Below are 20,254 nucleotides of genomic sequence, written 5' to 3' on the forward strand. Positions count from 1 at the left end.
GAATATCTTCCTCATTATTTTGTGAGTTGCAGACAGGAAATCCTGGACGTTGATATAAATATCGGTATATATAAATATCGGATGATCCGGATCGGGGTTGCCCTCACATTACTGTAACACGAATAAGCTAGTGTCGACGTTTGTGAGCGACACTTCAAACCCTGCTTTATTGAGCGAAGTTTTAAGACAGGTAAAGGTAATTGAGATTCCACGGGATACGCAACTCACGAAGGATGCCATCTCAACGCTGACACTCCCCTGACACTCCAAAATACTTGTTGAAACCCCTGCCTCTCAAGAGAAAGGAGCGCAACTTGTACGAGCAAAAACAGTCAGCAGGGAGACCTGCAGAGAAAGAAAAAAAGTGCACTGATCCTGAAGCATCAGTGGAGCCAGCTGAAGAATACAGCGGTGGTGGATCGTGTGACGTGAGCCTGCTCCAGGAATGCAGAAAGCTGCATGCCACCGCCACTGGGGACAAATGTTGATCTTTTTGATGTTGAACAAGGAACATTCGCATAGTGCCACTCAAGCGAGGACGAATCTCCGGAGGCAATTGCCATCGGCGAGTTCTGTTCCATCGCAGTGGTGAAGCTGCCATGAATGCTGCTGTGTGCATTCCAGGAAACAAAGTCAAGGAGATAGCTGTAAAGTCGACAGAAGAGGTAATTAGGACATTGCGAAACTCAGCTTGTGTCCTGGCAGCGGATTGAAGCCTATTACCAAGACCTTTCCCACCTAGAATGGGCGTTGCTTAATTTGCGACGCACTGTACCATTATTTCTGATGCAACATGCATATAGGCAACCTGCAGTGGCCAGGCGGCGCTAGTGGAGCGCAGCGTTCAGCGCCGCCAACGGCGGCGCCGAGTATTCTGAGTAGGCCGGCGCGGTCGGGTTGCGTTCGCGTTGTACGGCTGGAAGCATCTCGTCTCTCATTTTTTGCGGTTTTAAGGCAATCAAATCTCTTCAGAGCTACTTCCGAAAACCAATACTGACGAAAGGACACCGCCTGTTCGAGAATGCTCATGTTTAAAACGTGAACGGTGTCGACGTCACCGCGAAGTGCGCGCCGCTCGCGACGGAACACCCGCGCGCACAGCTTTGAATTTCGCGTGAGTAGACGGAATTTTTTTTTAACGAAATTTATTCTCTCAGGACATCAGTCGGGTATGGGATGATGAATTAAGAAATAATTAAATGAATGAAAAATGTTGTAAACGTAGCTTTTCATTTACCTATTGCGTTCACACCTCATACCCAAACATTGAAAGTGCAGAGAGAACCTGAGAAGAGATTGATCGCCGTTTTTTATTTTTTTTTGTTCTTGCTGTTTGATTACAGCAGCATAATAATTTCCTCACGGTTTTGCTTTACAGTTTAATACCATGACGAACACTTTTGTTCGTGGTGCACCTTTCGACAGTGCCGCGGAAGTTACAGGAGGCATGATGCGGTACCCGCTACGGATGTGGCGATTGCAAGCACTGTGCGGTTGTAGCGTGCGTCATCAACGAAAACTGTGCGTGCAGGGGCCGGGGAGTAAGGGGCCTCCTACACCGTTGAAAAAATAAAGCTCTTAACAACAACAACAACTGGCATGCGTTTTGTACCTCCGTACCTCAATCTTGGGGAAAGCCGGCGGGTAATGCTGGCACTCAACGGCAAAGCTTTTGTAAAGGAGGTCGTTAAGAGTTAGAATTTTTTACTGTTGCTACTAATGATGAAATAGTCTATCCTCTGGGACAAGAGACTCTTGAGTAGCTTGAGCAGTCGGTGAAAGAAATATTTGGCGCGGAACGATAGAACGAAGTTCCATTCTCAGTGTACACATTATCGCGGGCCTCTACACTCCGCCACTTCGACTTTTTCAGCACCTTAAGAAATAATTTACAGATAAATATGCTTATTTGAATCTGTAATTGGAAGTTTTGAAGATATTTTGGCTTTGTGGTTCCGAATAGACACCGCATTAGAAATCCGGTTCACAGATCCACGAACATTTTTTTTTTATTTCGCCTCCGTTGAAATGCGGCTGGAATACGATGCTGCGGCTGCGCGGCTTTGTTGCTTTTCTGGACGTATGTCACTCGATCTTGCACAGCATATACCAGTACACGCCAAATTTTACAGCGCGGAGCGCGTACTGAGAAGTGTGCCCCAACCAGCGTGCGACTCCCCGAGTCAGAAGTTTAAACCGTTTCTTCCGCTCACGGGCAATCGTCTTATTTTAGCTTCTTGGCGTCTGTACACCAATGGCCCCATAACAAAACGAATTACAATTACATTACTCTCTCGCAGCCAATATCTCCTTCTCTCATCATTCTCCCCACGTTCTCCCAGCAAGCGGTACGCTTAGGTTTCCTTCGTGATTGTGGCAGTCTTTCTCTCCGTCCTTGCGCTTATTTTCATTCTTGTTCACATCCGTAGTAGTCGAAGCATCGCATGAGACCACTGAAGTCACTAAATGAGTAAATCACACTCAATGGGATAACAAAACGCGAACGCAGAAGGAACACAGCGGCCGCAACATATACGGCGTCAGCTTCTGCGCCAACTCAGTATTAGATCCCGTCGGCCGCCAGGTGGCGCCACATGTCTCAGCAAACTCCATTGCAGGTTGCCTATAGCCTGCAAATACTTGCGAAAGTTAACTCAGAACACCCTGTCAAGAAGAAGAAAAAATTAAGAAACAGACTTCTATGTCTCGAGCTGTTTGTCGTACGAAGGACAAGGTGGCAAAGCTGGTAAAAGCTCTCGGTGAAATGAAAAATGAAGATGAACACCTTCAAGGACGGAGTTTGAAAGAAGTGTTAGTGCCCTTCCTCTCAATTAACAGTTGGCTGTTAAAAATATGTTTTAGAGGTTGCAAAACGGAAGTCAACAAAAGTGATGGCATATTCTGATGAGTGGCTACTAGGCTTCCTAAGTACCAAAGAATGCCTATCAGCAGTTTGCCTGAAGCGCGGTGCGATTTGAAGGGCTCGGGTTCCCATCTTGCGTGCTTTAATTGTGCATGCATCCGAAAGTTTCTAGTTCTACATACGTGTTATAACTTAGCTAAACGTCCGAAGAAGTTAAGATGAAACTATAGCGTGAATGAAAACGCCGGCGACAGCGCTCTGTTGCTCGCACACATGGTCCTTGGAGCCTAGAATGTGCGTCTAGTATAGTTCTCCATGCAAGCGCAATTGTTTGCACAAAATCCTCAGAAGTCTTCATCACAATACGGCACGGCGGTAGCTTCAGCAGGATAATAGGGTATAAAAAAGCAGCTTCGTTTCTACATTTATGCGAACAACTCGGCTGCGAATTCAATATTACGACTAAACTGAAATCAAAAACTAAAGAGCGGCATCGCATGTACAAGGCACTTGACAATGAGCATGCAGCGAATGCATTTCGAAGCGCACGGGCGCGCGTCGTCTGCTCCGTCAGCAGTGGCGCACTCCGGTTCACCGCAGCGCCACCGCGGCGATCATTCAGCGGCAGGCCCTGCCGCGGCCGGCGGACGACAGACTAGGGACCCTAGCGACGGTGAGCCCCCTTCTAGCCACCATACCCCCGCTCTTACACAGATGGTATGACGTCACGCAGCACGCAGCGCCACTGGTGAGAGGAGCAGAAGTCAGGCGGTAACTGCCACCGCGCAAGGCGACGGCGCGAGTTGAGCCCCGCTCTTACACAGATGGTATGACGTCACGCAGCGCTCAGCGCCACTAGTGAGAGGAACGGAGTAGGTAGGTAGGTAGGGGTCTTTGGGTTATTCTCGGGGGGGGGGGGGGGGGGGATACCGGACACGGGTTATGCCGGCCTTAATTCGGGTTATGCCGGCCTTAACGGAGTCGGGCCGTAACTGCCACCGCGCAAGGCGACGGCGCGAGCTGAGCCCCCACTCTTACACGGATGGTATGACGTCACACAGCCAAGTCACGCTAAAGGTCAAGCGTGGCTGCCACTGCCGCGCCTTTTGACGAGCTGAGGTGGTAGCTAAAGTAGTATTGCTTCGCAATAATAAGGTGGAGTCACATTAGCGTTTTGTTTCACTGTAGCTTTCCTAGACAAAATCAAGTATAACACAGAAATAAAACTCTTATTTCCTTTATTTCACACCAAACCGAGTAAAATAAGCTGTAATATATATATATATATATATATATATATATATATATATATATATATATTGTGAGCCTTCCGTGGATGTTCTTTAATTTGTACATGCCATGATCTTCCTCTTTCATTTGTACATACCATCATCATCGTCCCGCGGCGCCGGCTCCGGCACGCGCCTGAGTTTTGTCATCGGATTAAAACGCTAGACAAGGCATCGCTGGCCTTGCCGTCACGACCTTGCCGTTTCAACCTAGCCTTCGTTCACAAGTGGTGGAGGTCGAATTCGATCCCCTTGCTGCCTCTCACTGGAGCTACGTTCCGGTCGTCGTTTGGCAACTACCACCATAATCATGTCCACCGAGAGCAATCCCGACCCGGCCGGACCCTCTACCTCAGCTGCACCGACGCCTCCGACTCTGCCCACACGTCAACGCGACCCACCGCTGTTCGCTGGTCGTCGTGACGAAGACGTGGACGACTGGCTCGACACATATGAACGCTGCAGTGCCTATAACCGGTGGGACGATGCTTTAAAATTCCTCAACGTTTCGTTCTATCTAATTGAGGTCGCCAGAAACTGGTTCATTAATCGCGAACCCCACACTACTAACTGGACCACTTTCAAACAGCAATTCCGACAATACTTCGCCGACCCGGCAGTTCGGACTGAGATCGCGAGAAACAAGCTCGCTTCCCGCCTTCAAGGTCCCGACGAATCATATGCGTCTTACATAGAGGCTGTTCTTGCACTTTGTCGGCGCATTAGTCCCACCATGACGGAACCTGAACGTGTGCACCACGTCTTAAAAGGGATCAATGCTATGGCATATCACACCTTAGTTGCCCAGAATCCTTCAAGTGTTGATTCAATTATTACGACCTGTCAACGCCTCGACCAGCTGCAGTCCTCTCGACTACAGCCCGGCTTCGCAACTGGTCCGACCTCTGCTGACCTTGATCTGCGGGCAATGATTCGAGCAATCATCCGCGAGGAGCTTCAAGCCCTCAATCCTTTCTGTCGACATGGGTGCGATCATTCTTCCGCACCTCCTAATGACGCCGTTCTCCGCAACATGATTAAAGAAGAGTTAGCTACTATCAGCCGCCCTATGACATCCGAACCTTCTGCAATCCGTCCAGCGCCGACCTACGCGCACGTCGCTGCACCCCCCCCCCCCCCTTCTTTGGATCCCCCGCCCCGACCGGCACCAACATACAATCACATCAATGCAATGGCGATGGCTCAACCGACACAACCCAATTACGCACCTTGGCGTCCCCCCCCCCCCCCCCGACCAGTCTGCTATTACTGTGGTATTAGAGGACATATATCCCGCTTTTGTCGTCGCCGCCTTCAGAACGAGCGCCGTGGTTACGACACCTTCGAATGCGACATGCCTTCAACCTCATATTATCAACGCCGGTCTATTCCAAGCCCACCTCGACGATCCTCCCCACCTCCAGTATCTTCCTCTGAGCCTCGTGGGAACCATGTATCCCGACGCCGGTCCACATCCCCATACCGTCGCTCAGTTTCCCCTCTCCGCCCCGCAACCGGTCTCCCTGTCCGCCATCCGGAAAACTATAAGTGTTGCAGTTTCCGGAGGTCAAACTGCACGCTGCGAACTTACTAAAAGTCCTCCTGATCGCCCGTATAAGTGTTGCAGTTTCCGGAGGTCAAACTGCACGCTGCGAACTTACTAAAAGTCCTCCTGATCGCCCGTATAACGTTATTGGTGTTATCGCTGAAGGTGTGCCGGTTGAAGCTTTGATTGATACAGGGGCTGCAATTTCTGTCATTCACGCTGATTTGTGCTACCGTTTGCGAAAAGTGACAACCCCATATGATGGGCCTCAACTCCGTGGAGCCAATAACGTCCCTTTGCGCCCTTCAGCGATGTGCACCGTACGAGTTGTTATCGACGGCATCCGCCATCATGTGCAGTTTGCTGTGCTCTCACCATGTGCGCATCCGATGATTTTAGGATGGGATTTTTTTTCAACCGTTTCGGCGTTAATTTCTTGTGGCGACCGTGTTATCCATATGACAGACAGCGATATTTCATCTGAAGTTTCTGAACGACATCATCCTCTATACTCCGTTTCATACATCAAGTGCAACACTACCAAAGCTACCGCTCTTGTTCGCGCTCTTCGCATCCGCGATGAAAAATAGTGCCTGCTCTTGACGAGAGAAAATAATTGTTGCTTTGTCTGCAAGCTTAATACATTTTACATTTGCCATCATCTTCGTAAAAAGCACCCTTTTTAGGGAGAAAAGGTCGGATTCGGCTAATTTGTATGTTTTTTATGTCGTTTTTTGTTCGTGCCGCGTTTTCGCTGCCCCGCAACCTTGCCAGCTATGCCACTAGATGGCGCTGGCTGTGCCCTCCGCGCTGCGCATCTCTTTTTGAGAAGATGGTTCTTTGGTGCGCATTTTTTCTATAAGATCCGCTCTGTGAAGATGTCTAGGCATGCGAAGCATGTTATTGCAAACGTGTATGCTCGGAATAGAGCCCGTTTCCGCAGGAACCACTCGCCTATAGAACGAGCGCGTAGTGATACGCCTCCTGTTTTTTTTCTTGCGGACTACTTGCGTAGCTTTCACTGCGTTGCACCTGATGTATGAAACGGAGTATAGTTGCCGCCGCTGATACTGTTTTGCCTCCTCAGTGCGAAAAACTGCTTACCGTTGTTTCTGACCACATCACTGACAGGGACGTACTCATCGCACCATCTCATCGTCATCTTGCACGCGGCATCGCCTTCCCGTCAAGTCTTGTCCGGTTCCACAACGGCTCAGCGACAGTAGTGGCCACTAACACTTCACGTGAATCCCTCGTGCTCCCAAAAGGAACTTCTCTGAATTGTATGGTGGATGTTCAACCTTTTTCCCTGATGGTGCTCACCGCCCCTCCGCCTCAGCAACGTGTTTCGTCAGACGTCTCTCTTTCTGTTCTCGTAAACACTATTAATCCTAAACTCACGCCGAACCAACGCCAAGAACTGCTGACATTGCTTCGACACCACCAAGCCATTTTTGATGCCACTTCCACACCACTGGGACGGACTAGTGTTGCGCACCATCGCATCATTACTGAAGGTAACTCTATCGTTCGACGACGGCCTTATCGGGTTTCCCTCTCTGAACGAAAAGTAATTGAAGAAAATGTAAATGACATGCTTCATCGCAATATAGTTCGTCCTTCAACAAGCCCATGGTCCTCCCCAGTAGTGCTAGTTAAAAAAAAAGGACGGCTAGGTACGCTTTTGTGTTGATTACCGCGCACTGAACAAAATTACCCGCAAAGATGTATATCCGATCCCGCGAATTGATGACGCCCTTGACTCCCTCCAAGGCTCCGAATATTTCTCGACCTTGGACCTTCGCTCAGGGTATTGGCAAATACCTATGCACGAAGACGACAAAGAAAAAACCGCTTTCGCAACACCCGATGGCCTTTACGAATTTAATGTTATGCCTTTCGGACTTTGTAACGCACCAGCGACATTTGAAAGAATGATCGACACTGTACTTCGTGGCCTCAAATGGAGAACCTGATTGTGTTACTTGGACGACATTGTTATCTTTTCGGCAACCTTTAATGACCATCTCACGCGCCTGAATGAAGTCCTCACCTGTCTCGCTTCGGCAGGCCTTCAGCTCAACACCAAGAAGTGCCACTTTGCACAGAAGGAAATTAGAATATTGGGACACTATTCTACCATTCGTCACATTCGCCTATAATACAGCAGTACAGCGAACCACCGGTTAATCTCCATTTTTCCTCGTTTATGGCCGTCCTCCCACTACAATTTTTGACGCTTCCTTCTTCTCTACGCCCGACTACTCCACATCAGTAGCTACCCATTTTTTATCTCGTGTGGCCAGATGCCGTCATCTTGCCCGACTCAACACGGCAGCGTGCCAGGAAGTCCGCAAGACTCGCTATGACTCTACACATCGAGTGGTCTCTTTTCGTCCTGGTGTGTGCACCTCTGGCCTTAGTGACAAATTCCACCACCGCTACGTAGGTCCCTATTCGATCATAAGCCAAACTTCCCCAGTGAACTACAAAGTGACGCCTGTTGATCCCCAAGCTGATCGACGCCACCGTGGAACTGAAATTGTTCATGTGTCTCGCCTGAAACCGTTTGTGCGCTGCGATGCATCACTTAGTTAGGAGCGGCCAGGCTGGCCGCTTCCGACCCCCCGGGCAGATTGTGTGAGCCTTCCGTGGATGTTCTTTAATTTGTACATTCCATGATCTTCCTCTTTCATTTGTACATACCATCATCATCGTCCCACGGCGCCGGCTCCGGCACGCGCCTGGGTTTTGTCATCGGATTAAAACGCTAGACAACGCATCGCTGGCCTTGCCGTCACGACCTTGCCGTTTCAACCTAGCCTTCTTTCACAATATATATATATATATATATATATATAATACCACCACCCATCCATTCTTCCACCATTGGCGCTTTGACTTTCCTTCCACTTTGCATTTATTATTATTTATCCCTAAAATCATCATAAGACTAATTTTGTCAGTAACAACAACAAAACATTAAAAAAAAGATATCCCGAACGTTTTCCTTGGACTCGTAGACTGTTGGCATATATATATATACATATATATATATATATATATATATATATATATATATATATAGTTACAGGCGCGCCTGTAACTTTTTTCGCCGAAAATTTTCATTCTCGGAAAGACGCTCGATTTTTTTTTCTTTTTTTGCAGTCGAACTCTTCAAGTGAATGCGAACGTTTTTATGTTTCTTTACCAGGTCCGGATCTTTCCGCGCACCAATGTTCGTTCTATCAGTAGTCCAATTTTCCCACAATTGCTCGCCACACAATCCCCGCGCACCAAGTTGCTCATCCTCGGTGATCCTTAATATTAAAGTTACCACATATATACATTTTCCTGTTAAAACTTTCCGCACGTTCCCTTAATAAAAATGCATCGAGTGCCTCAACAGCACTCACATGCGAATCCCACGGCATATGAAGAACAAAGTTTTACTCATGCTGCAAATGCACGATCTGTTTTGTCGGCTGCCGCTGGTCGCACTTGGCCTTTACTGTCCAAAGCAGGCTTATCTTGTAGTATCTCGAAAACTGGAATATTCTCCATTCTTTCATGGAGTGTTTGGCGCACCGCGGTACGCAACAACCTGGTATTTTTCGATGATGCCTCGTACCAAGAGAAAAGGCGACGAAGCCAACGCACGTGTGACGGCTGCTGCTCTGCCGCATGAAAGGGCATGAATATGGCCGCCGGCGCACTCCCAAGGCCGGCGAGGCGGCACTTGCCCTCCCAAAGGGTGGCTTCACCCGCGCACATCAAGGCACCCTACTACAGTGTTCTGTTCCAGAACACTGTAACCCTGCCACGTGCTAGGGGGCTTCGACGCGCACGCATCGACGCGCCCTACTGCAGTGTTCTGTTCTAGAACAGAACACTGTAGTATCGAGGCAGCCTACTGCGCGCGCTCCTGCAGCGCCATCTATCCCGCACGCCCAAGCCGAAACGAATTATTGCCGCCGTTCGCCACTGCATGTTTCTCTCGGTCCCCTAAATTAACAGCGCGACGAACTAGCCTCTTCATGGCCGTTCCAGCGCCCGAAGGGAATCAATGCAATCAATTTTAGTTACTTATTTAAATAGAGAAAAAGTAGTGCGGAATGTGTGCGTATATCACTCGAGTGCACCTACAGTGCCCAGGCGAGACGAGCACTGCTCGCAAAATAAACCCACGCCACCACTGTAAAGGAATGCGCGCTGTAAAGATGCGAGGGAGTTGAAACAGGCTCGACTGAAGTCTGGTGGACTCGTTGTCCGACCCAACAAACGTATTGAGTTTTGCCAATACGCATGAAAAAGATCCGTTTAACTTTAATTTGCAACTTTATTTCTTCATTTCTTGCTCTGACACATACACTAATACGCTGCAATCGCCAATGGGCGCCATGCTCTCGATCTTATATATTTTCATAGGGTAGGGGAAATGGGGATCCATCAGCCTTCCTCTCCTCCCTAATCTCCTGGTAGGATCACGAAGCTTACAGTAAGGAGCGATGCACGCACGGAAGTAGATTAGACGGGGCATAACACCAACCCGATCCAGTTCATCCTTCTGTGCTTGTCTCGTTTTGTGCTCAAAACTTCATGATGAAGCCTGGTGATCTCACGCCTAGCATAAAGAACAAAATTAATCAGCCTTCGCAGATCAATACGCGACGTGTCCCCTGACCCATTAGACACCCATTTCAATCTATATTAGCGATTATATGGCTGTGCATAATTATCCTAGCTATGAAAATGGATTTGGCAGGATAGTGAGGAAAAAGCGCAGTAAAGAATTAGCGGTGAGGGAAAGAACACCAGATGCCCAGCATTAACTAAGGAAGATGCCCTTAATGTACAGGCGAAGGATAATCAAAGGTTATAATCAGTATAATCACAGGGCGGGCAAGGGATGTAGGAGGTAAGGCAGCAAGGCGGTACGCTGTTAAGCTCTGCCAGGCGATGATTAAAGGATACCATTAATGAACCCAGATCAAATTCTCGAACCCGATACATACGGCGAAACTAGCAGAACTACCGAAAATAACCAGTAAACTTGATTAATGAGTAGCATGCGGAACTATTAACACAGATGGCTAACCGGGCTCTAAGTCCACAAAAATAAAATAAAATGTTAAGCACCGAAAAACATCTTACAAATGCACACTAAAAGAAAATGAGGACAATTTTATTGGCAATTTAAATAATAATGTAGCAGGAAAATTTGCGATGTTTTCTTGCACAAGCAATAATCAGGACGCAATACCTAAAGAGAAGTGTGCACACAGTGCATCATGCCCCTGAGCGTATCAAACGCATCAAATGGTGCTAACGTTATATTAATTTTTAGCAAAAAGGATGCTGCAAGTTTTAATAACTATAATTCAATATAATGTCCGTCGCTTAAATGAGCAATTGTCATTACAAACAGTGCAACCCTAGACCCATATCGGCCAAGGCACAGACTTTCTTTTCGAACGGTAACTTCACAATCGACTTAATCAAACCAACAACCAGGTAGTATAAAATGAGGGCACCTGCAAGAGCGCGAGCCTCCAAAGCTTTCCGTACTTTCTTTCCGTGCATTCAAGATGCAGAGCAAGTATGGCTGGTTTTATCCCTCAGATTGCACGCTACGTGCTCACCTATTCAGAAACATATACAGCCGTTCAGTATGCACCTGATCTATCTATTCTCAGTGTTGTCGTCAGAGTATATGTACATCAGTAGCGGCGTTCACATGGACTCGACAGGAGCGTCTTGAGTTGAGTTATTGGGCTCAGAACCGGTTATCGGGTTCATGTAAACGCTGTCGAGTCGGATCGACGAGCCGAGGGGTCGAGTCAAGTCAACTCCGCCTCAAGGGGTGGGTTGACTCGCTTGACCCGGTGCAGGAAGCATGTATATCCGGTCGAGTTCAGTCGGGGCACAATAGGAAAGGAGAACAGTGCGGGAAACTCGAAGGATACGTTCAGGAAAAAAAAAAAACGAAATCGTGTGCCATCTGCTAGTTCATCTCGACGTGAGGCGCCGCCATAATCGCAACTCGTAGGATCGGGTTCGCGTAAACTTGTTAGGGCCACGTCCACTCAGCTCATCCCCACAACTCGACCACCGCAATCGATTCCATGTAAACAGAGCTAATGTGGCCGCCGACTAATCAAGTCGCTATGCTGAAGCGAAAGTTATACCTGTTGTGGCGCAGCTAAAGATAGCAAAGTTTTCGACAAGAACAATCTTCTCTATGGTGTGCCCTTCAAGTCATTGTTGTCCTGTGACGTGAAAACTCTCTCGTCAATCTTTATAATTCCGTGCTGCACAGAATTGAGAGCATCGAACAACCACTTACAGCGCAGGCAGAGGGCGCCCAGCACACGGACGCCTTGCTTTTCGCCTGCATCGAAAAGCAGACGCCGCAGTCAATCCATCTAGGGTGCCTCAATCCCGCATCCAAGATCCCGCATCCTTGGGTACAGCAGTCGAGCGAACTAACCACTGCGCCAACGCTGCGTGACAAGCCCTAGAGGAATAACCTCAAACTGAAGATATTGAAGTCATACACCGATTGAAGGGACAACAGCGAAAAAGGCAATAAGACAGGAGTAGAAGAACCACACGACGAGAGCCCGCCCTGTGACGCCTCAACTCTTCAGCTGATCTTTATAGTTCTGTGCTGCACAGAATTGCAAGCATTGAACAACCATTTGCCGCACAGGCGGGTATATTCTCATCCGTCTATCGGAAGCCGTCAATAAGCAAATGGCGCCTTTTGAAGTTTTCCTAGTGTTCTTGTAGCCCCTTCTCCTCCGCCCACAAAGAAACCCTGTACCCAATCTCTTGTCGCTAGCCCACTCCTCGCACGACACGAACACTCCTGACTGGGTCGACTAACGACCTAATTATTACATTCACTTGCCGGAATTTCAAGACCGTTATAGCATCATTACATCTGTATATCTTATAGCTCTTTATTTTTCTTCTTTATGTGCACAGTTTTTTAAGGATCTTGTCAGGCTTGAAACCTGCCCAGTTACCACGACGTTCACGCGAATTCCTGACTCAACACCCACTCGTCTCCACTTTCACTGGCCGAGACGTTAACAGTGAGGCTCCACAAATTCCTGACACTTTACAAGAGCACCTAGTGACTGCTGTTGTATATCAAACCCCGACCAGACCCCTGTTTACATGGTTATGCCTACAACCCTGAACACCCCCTAAAGCGCAGGCTGCTTATATAATGTTTCTGCTCCGTGCTATAGATAAAACATTGCCCTTTTTAATGTCAAAATACACGAGGATGGGCAGCCATTCCTAAATATTTGGTTTATCACTGAAGGGGACCGCAATGCGCGCGGTATACTAAACCGTTGTTTTTTTAAGCATGTCATGCGAAACCGATGGAAAAAGCCCCAATTTGGCCTGCCGCTGCATTGTCGCGTGTTGAAAGGTAGACGGGCCTATAGTGCCTACAACGTGATAAGCTGCCATTCCTGCAATAAGTGACAACGTAACTATGCGTCCAGGAACGACGCAGAAGAGAAGAAACAAGCAACAACAGCAGCCATAAGAAGTGCAATAAAACGTCATAAAAGTGAAAGCACAGTCAGTGTGGTGAATCGCTAGGAGAAATCTCAAAGCAGCGGATTTTCAACGATCATAGACGCGATTCGTGCTCTCTCGTTGGCATCGGATAACCGCGTAACTTTTTGTTGCGTTCGTTTTCTGGAGTAAGCAGCAGCGCGCCTCGGAAACCTTCGGCGCGGTTCAGGGAGTCGCATCGAATGCTCCGCGCGTTCACCGAGCTGATTTCAAAACTGCACTCTAACCGCTATTACGCTAAGCGTTGCCGTTTATTGAGCGGTATGATTTTACATTGAGTCTTACGGCAGGCAGACCAGGGACCAGAAAATCCGCGTTATATCCGGTTCCGCTCTATAAGCGGTTTTTCTCGACGGAATATCATAGGTCCCTTTTTCTGGTATACCTCCGTTGTACTCTCCTCGCGCTCGCTGTCTATACGTTTAGATGGAGGCTTCGATGCTCCGTGCTGGATACACCATGCTCCACCTCGAGGGTGGGTCCTCTATAAAAAAAGTTCATGAACATATGCGGCAGCTGCATCTTTTCACCAACCCCGCTAGACCTGCCTGGCAAAGCTGAGAACACTACCATAGCTCTACCACCAAGCTCACCCTTTCGCACCCCCAGTACTCAACCGCGCGGTAAAACCCAAATCGCCATGTTTAAAGATCATTGCATCATCCAGATCACATTTATAAAGGACGCAGCCCCGATCCCTTTTCAGCAAACCACTTCGCGTTAAGTGAGGCACCTTCGCTCCCGTCTTGTTACTCCCGAGTCCATCACCATCATTACAGTACCTCTGGCTCGATAACCTATACGGCCGGCCCTTGAGCAGGTTACCAACTTGTAAACAAACGGAACCCACCGATTAGATTCGTCCCTCACCTAATTCGCCTATTAAAAACGTAGCAAACATGCTAAATGTCTCCTTGCGTGGAAACCAACCAAAAGATCTGAACATGGAGAACCTCCGTCCCTTTTCTTTGATCATGTGCGTTCTCAAGAGGATGTAGCAAATGGCCTTAGACCGCTTGATCGAAAGCTTTCACACCAGCTTTTTTTTTTTTTTGTTTACACACTCCCTCACAGGTATTCGTCGTCTGTGTCTACGTGGGCTCTTTTCTTGCTCCTGCAACTGACTTTCTTTCACCACACTACAGCAGAAGGGCATGCTCTGGTCCCAATAGTTGCAAAGACATCTTTTGACATTTCCTATGAACACGTCCTTGCTTAGCTAATTCGACGAATCTCGCTAATCACTATTAACATGTATAACTACCTCCGAGAGTTCTTCGCGGTCGCAGGGCTAAATTTCTGGTCCTATCATCCGCCTATCCATTATTCCCCCTGACTAGTGGCACCCCTCATGATGCATTTTTATCTCATATTTTCTCCGATTTGGGCATGGTCCCTTTAGTGCAGGAACTATAGGTTGGATATAAAACTTTCATCGCATCATACACACAGACGACGTCACTCTGTGGTGAGCATCTGGTTCGCTGGCGGAGGCAACTGCAACTGTTGAGGGCGCACTTGAGGGAATGCATAAACACCTTCGAGAAACAGAACCCTCCCCCTCCCCCCTCCGCCCCTTCAACACCAGAGCAGCCAGAACATTTATAAATAGCCAGAATTCAGTATTACAGATATCACAATTGCTATGTTAAGCTCACTTTGGACACCATCCTGTTCCAGTATAATTACAAGGTCTTTGGCATGCCCCTCAATTCATCTTCATCGGCACCATGGCACCGGTGGCACCATGGTCGACCCAATCGATCGTGACCACCAAGCTATGCTACACGAGCGTGCGATCGCACTAAACTAACCTTACTGCACTCCATCGCTTCCTTACGACCCGAAAAGCTCGCGTACAAAACAACAGAATTCAGTTTAAATTACTCTATCCCAGCTACTAAATAACAAATTGCACCGCAGCCACACAGTCTACTCTTCATCCTACGCAGAGCAGGGCTCTTCTATTTTCCCGGCCTTCATCTGTATGCCTCTGTCCAAACTTTTTCCTCCTACTTGGGCCATCAGGTTGGCGGAATCAAGGTCCTGCAGCAAGGCGCGGTCCACCTATATGTGGTGCGTCTATATGAACACTTCCAATAAAATCGTTTCCTCCAGTTCCTATCATATGTAATGAACACAACTATGTAGAGCCAGACAAAACGATAAATACGGCTGTTCGTGCTACCTACTAGAGAAGTGGCCTTATCCTCTCTAGTGGTACCTACTAGCACTAGAGAAGAAAAGGTCACTGTAATGGTGTATTCGTTTCTTTTATAAGCACTGAAAATACAACAGCGAAATATTCGGTATGCACTGCAGTGGCTGCCTTGCTACCAAAGTCACATAATCAAATCAAGCGTTCGGATCTAAGCATTCTTATCAGAGATAATTCATATTCATTGTGTCGTCTTATGAAGTATTAATCATTATGCTCTCGAATCGCTCCCGGTTACTTTGGACAAATGCGGGCAAAGCGAAGCGCGATTTGCCACTTGCCACAAGCGTCCCATTGAGATGGCGTCCTTCACTCATCATACGGGCTGCGAAAGTTGCGTCAACAGAGCGGTCAACGGCATTTCGTTCACTGGCGAGCTTAGCCATGACTCCCGGCAGACCGAGGCACCACGAGCAGTGCCAACCAGCCGGCTGCGACGACGTGCCCATTGTGAACTGCCTTGTTGTTCTTGTGTACGCGAACCTCAACCTGTCGAGCGATATGAGCAGGTCATCGCGGAGAAACTTCCATGTGCAAGCAGCCCTCTCTGTCGACAGCCCGTGAGCATGGGCGATGCTGAAACTGTACACGCTTTTGGCGTAACTGAGCAAAATCACGTCGGGAAGACCGTCATGGTGGCTGAGGAAGTCAACCACCGCCGCACTAGGTATTTCGTCAGCGCTAGTAAACAGGATCAAGCTTTCCTCGTCGATATGCGGCAATGATGTGGTAAAAGTGGCCATCAGCGCGTCCATGAAGATGCGATGAAGCGCCACACGGACTGCTCCCGGTTCGACGTCATCCGGGAACTCTGGGTGGTCGGTGTTTCGGGCATAGACGAGCTTCTTCTGGAAGGGTCGGAACCGCGATGTGTTCAGGAGCGGCTCAAGCAGCAGTCTTCGCTTCTGCATGCGGAAGTTTATTGTGCTCTCGACCACGACGAAGTGGTCCACGGCACTGGCCAATTCCTGCAAACGGACCTCCAGCAAGTCTACCTCATTGTGGAAAAGAAGAAGGTTGACGACGGTCCGTCGGCACTTCCTGCGGGTGATGAGGTCATCACGAAGCTGCTGGCCGAAGCCCTCAGTCCCAAGCACTGCAGCAGGAACACTGTAGTTAGGTGGCAGCGAATAGAGGCAACGAGGCACAGCATCCACACCAGAAGAGTCTGTCGCTATGAACATTTCCATGGCGCCATAAGTGAGGACGACGGTGTTGACTATGGCAAACGAGACAACCTTGAACTCCTTCGCGTTGTAGAAACGCCTGGAATTCGGCGTCATGATCGGCGAGTCAGTCCAAACGGCTAGATTCAGTCTTTGACTTCCTCTACCTTTGCTCGCTCTCACGTCTGCACCAGACTGGTCCTGTGCAGTAGTTGGCTACGGACTACAAATACGAAGATAAATCCGAAAGACAAAAACCGCTCAAATAGAAGAATCTATTTTCGCTGCATATGCTCCTGGATAATCAAGTGGTAACCAGATGATTGCCGTGTAATATTGATGATGATAGTTGGGGGTGAACGGCACATGATGCGGTCGCTTGATGCATATACGCACTCTTTCTTATGCATATTTTCTTGTCCTGCTCCGCTGCGGGCGAATTGCTGAACTCCATTTTTCCGAGAAAAAAAGAACATTTTATTTAAAACTTGTCCACTTTCGTATTTTGCAAATAGTGTACAAATGTCTCCCTGTTATTTCTTGTTCTCTGCTCTTTTCCTGTCTCTTCACGACTTAACCGAGCCGTATGAACGCACCTTAATTAGTGGCCCGTAGGTTGGTGGAGTAGGGGAACCTCCTGTATCGGCGGCAATAAAGTTTTAAATAATAATAGCTATTCAAGACAAGGTTAACATTCAGAACACGTGACTGCAATTGCTGCCCATGCAGTTAGGAGCTTTGCGTTATATCATCTACTGATTGGCTGAGAGCACAAGTGCCGGCTAGCAGAGGAAAATATTTACCCAATTTATTGGAATTTAAGCTTCCGATAGTTTTTTACATAAAACACGAAATATGAAACTCTGAGGTCGGCTTAGATTCGGGGATTTCGTGGCATAAAATACGACATAAAATTGCAAAATCCGCGAGCTAATCGAGCGCGCATCTCTAGGATCGAGTTGTAGCTAGATGGATCGCTGTAGCCTGCAATGACATCCCAGAAGGCTTCGTTACGCGCTCGTTCAGACTGCACGAGGAGAAGTGTAAAGGTCAAGGTTCGCCGAATAAAGTTTGTTTGCTTGCTCTCTCTGCTGTCTTTTTCAATTAACTTTTTTCTTTCTTTTTTTTTTCGGCCGGCTTACAGTCGAGGATAGCTTTTTTTTCTCTCTCTTTCTCTTTCTTCTCTTGGAAAAGGGGGGGGGGGGGGGGGAGTGCAGGGGAAGGAGTGCTTCAGCTTTTGGGTCGGCTTAGAATCGCCTTCGGCCTATATTCCTTTTTCAATTCCTCTTCTCAGTTCCCTTGTGCGAAAAGCCTAATGTTTCAACGAAGTAATGTTCTGAAAGAAAGATGCAGCGAAACAGCTGTTTGAAGTTTTGGTTTCGGTTTCCACGTCGCCGATGCCGCCGACAAATTCTCCGACGCCGCGCCGCCTGAAAACGACCACCACGCCGCCGGGTGTCGAAACCGGCACGGCGCTAGGGTTCTTCACTCCGGTCAATATATGAGCTGGTTGGCCGTTACAATCCTCCCCGATCGCTTTCAACCAACGTTCTTAGATAAGAGATGAACGGTGCTTTCAACGAAACACCACGATTCGACACTACAATCTACCATACACTAAACACTGCACCAAGTGAAAGTATCGCCGTGACCATGAAAACAGTGCCCATTGCCTTAAATCGTGCTACCATTTGTGGCCACAAATGATGTCATTATAATAATAATAATAATAATAATAATAATAATAATAATAATAATAATAATAATAATAATAATAATAATAATAATAATAATTATCGACACTACAATCTACCATACACTAAATACTGCACCAAGTGAAAGTATCGCCCTGACCCTGAAAACAGTGCCCACTGCCTTAAATCGTGCTACCATTTGTGGCCACAAATGTCACAAATGCAAAATTTTGCCAGAGCAAGATATTGCACCACAGCCAGATTCCGCTAGAGAACATCACGTGCGCACGCTCCGGAACCCACGCATAAAAGAAAAAACGCGAAAAAAAAACATAGCAGGCATTGCACACAGTACTCGTGCGCGAAGGAAAGCCCATGGCATCAGCGGGGATATAGAGGGGACGCACACAGTACTCGTGCGCGAATGAGAGCCCATGGCATCAGCAGGGATATAGCGGGGACACGCGGCAGCGTCTGCTTCAACTTTTTGTGCGATCGCAGCGCCACTTGCTTGCACCGCTAGTTGCTTTGTGCTGCCATCTAATGGTCGATCTTATAAGTTGACAACATTTTGCTGGATTTTGTCGCTGCTAGAGCACTTTTTAGTATCGTAACAGGCACTTGTGGCGCAGTAATGATTTATTTGGTTTTAAAAAAAGACTTGGTTGCTTTCGAGTTTTTTAACTCAAAATAGCAACGGCGCACGCCATCTTGAACCTGCTCGATCGGTCACGATAAGTCGAGCCGTTTCCGTCAGCTGCCGCCAACGTTGGCTGCCGCAGCGGACCAATCCCCCACAGCAAGCTTGGACACACCTCCATGTCATTTGCTTACGTGTTTTGGCGGCAGCCTTGGCAGTGACGTAGTGCACACGTGACACGTAGCATTCACCCCGTAAACCTCCTGCAACAGCCAGGCCAAACAGCTGCAATGTGCTCGAGCCTGCACTAGCGACGGGTTCTCATTTCAGCGAGCGTTTTCTTGCCTCGATCGTTCTGTTGGGCTTCGCTCTGGATGCGAAGGGGCCGCGGCGCTTGCCTTTGACGACTGCTTCAGCCCTAGGCCAACATGAGGATCACGACGCGGCTACTAAAGGACATCGGGAAGATGTTGGACAAATACTCGCGGTTTCATCCATCGCCGCTGTCCATCAAGCAGTTCATTGATTTCGGTGAGTATGCCCATTTCATTCTAAAGCCATGAATTAGCGCTGCCGGTTATTTTTGCACACCTGCAAGCGCGCTAGGCATCGCTTCGCTGAGCAGTGGCGCTTCGGGGCCCTAAACCCGTGCTGAAGAGAGCCGTACTGTGACTTTTCATTCGAACGGATGTGCATGCTTATCCTTATGAGGGGCTTTCCTGCGGATTGCTTTGAAATTACTTGCTTCCGCAAGCAGTATGCTGTAAAGTAATTTGGCTGGCCGCACAGTGGCCAGAGTTTATCCGACACATTTTTCTTTATTTATTGCTGTGGCAGTTAGATAAATGTAGCGATATCGTCGCGTCCGCAGACATTTTGTCGCCGCTTGCTAGCCATGGAAGATGTGGGTAATCAACGCCCTGATTGAACATGAGGAACTTTCTGGTCTGTGCGTGTTTCCGTTGTTGTGGCTTACGTAAGTAGGACAGCGGACGGCCGTTCAGTCTGACGCAATGCGTAATGTAATCGTCCAGGAAAGGATGTCTGGTGACGGTGGTAGCAAACACAAGTCCATGTGTCCAAGCAAGGAATTCGATTGTGTGATGGCTTGTAGCTGAATTAATAATTGAGCGCACAGTTTCATAATCATGCAGTGCATGTGTCTCTTTCGTTTGCTTTCTTCTGGGGGTGACTTCCGTTCTTTTTACGAACCACAATTGGAGCGACGTTTGAGAATGC

At 48.1% G+C, this 20,254-nt stretch overlaps 1 protein-coding gene across 4 annotated transcripts in view; it reads left to right on the forward strand.

The window, feature by feature from the left end:
- The window catches only part of Pdk (pyruvate dehydrogenase kinase), a 381,689-nt gene that overhangs the window by 305,507 nt on the left and 55,928 nt on the right, over positions 1 to 20,254 (forward strand). Inside the window, exon 1 of one of the 4 annotated variants that reach the window (XM_084606829.1) lies at positions 19,167 to 19,546. The exons of the other annotated variants lie outside the window; for them this stretch is intronic. Within the exon in view, the coding sequence (XP_084462955.1) occupies positions 19,444 to 19,546 (103 nt within the window). The 5' untranslated portion in view covers positions 19,167 to 19,443. Of the gene's footprint in view, positions 1 to 19,166; positions 19,547 to 20,254 lie in introns of those variants that run through there. 4 annotated transcript variants of the gene reach the window in all.

This window comes from Amblyomma maculatum, chromosome 6 (assembly GCF_055883805.1).
Source record: "Amblyomma maculatum isolate TAMU_Amacu chromosome 6, ASM5588380v1, whole genome shotgun sequence".
Lineage (NCBI taxonomy): Eukaryota > Metazoa > Arthropoda > Arachnida > Ixodida > Ixodidae > Amblyomma > Amblyomma maculatum.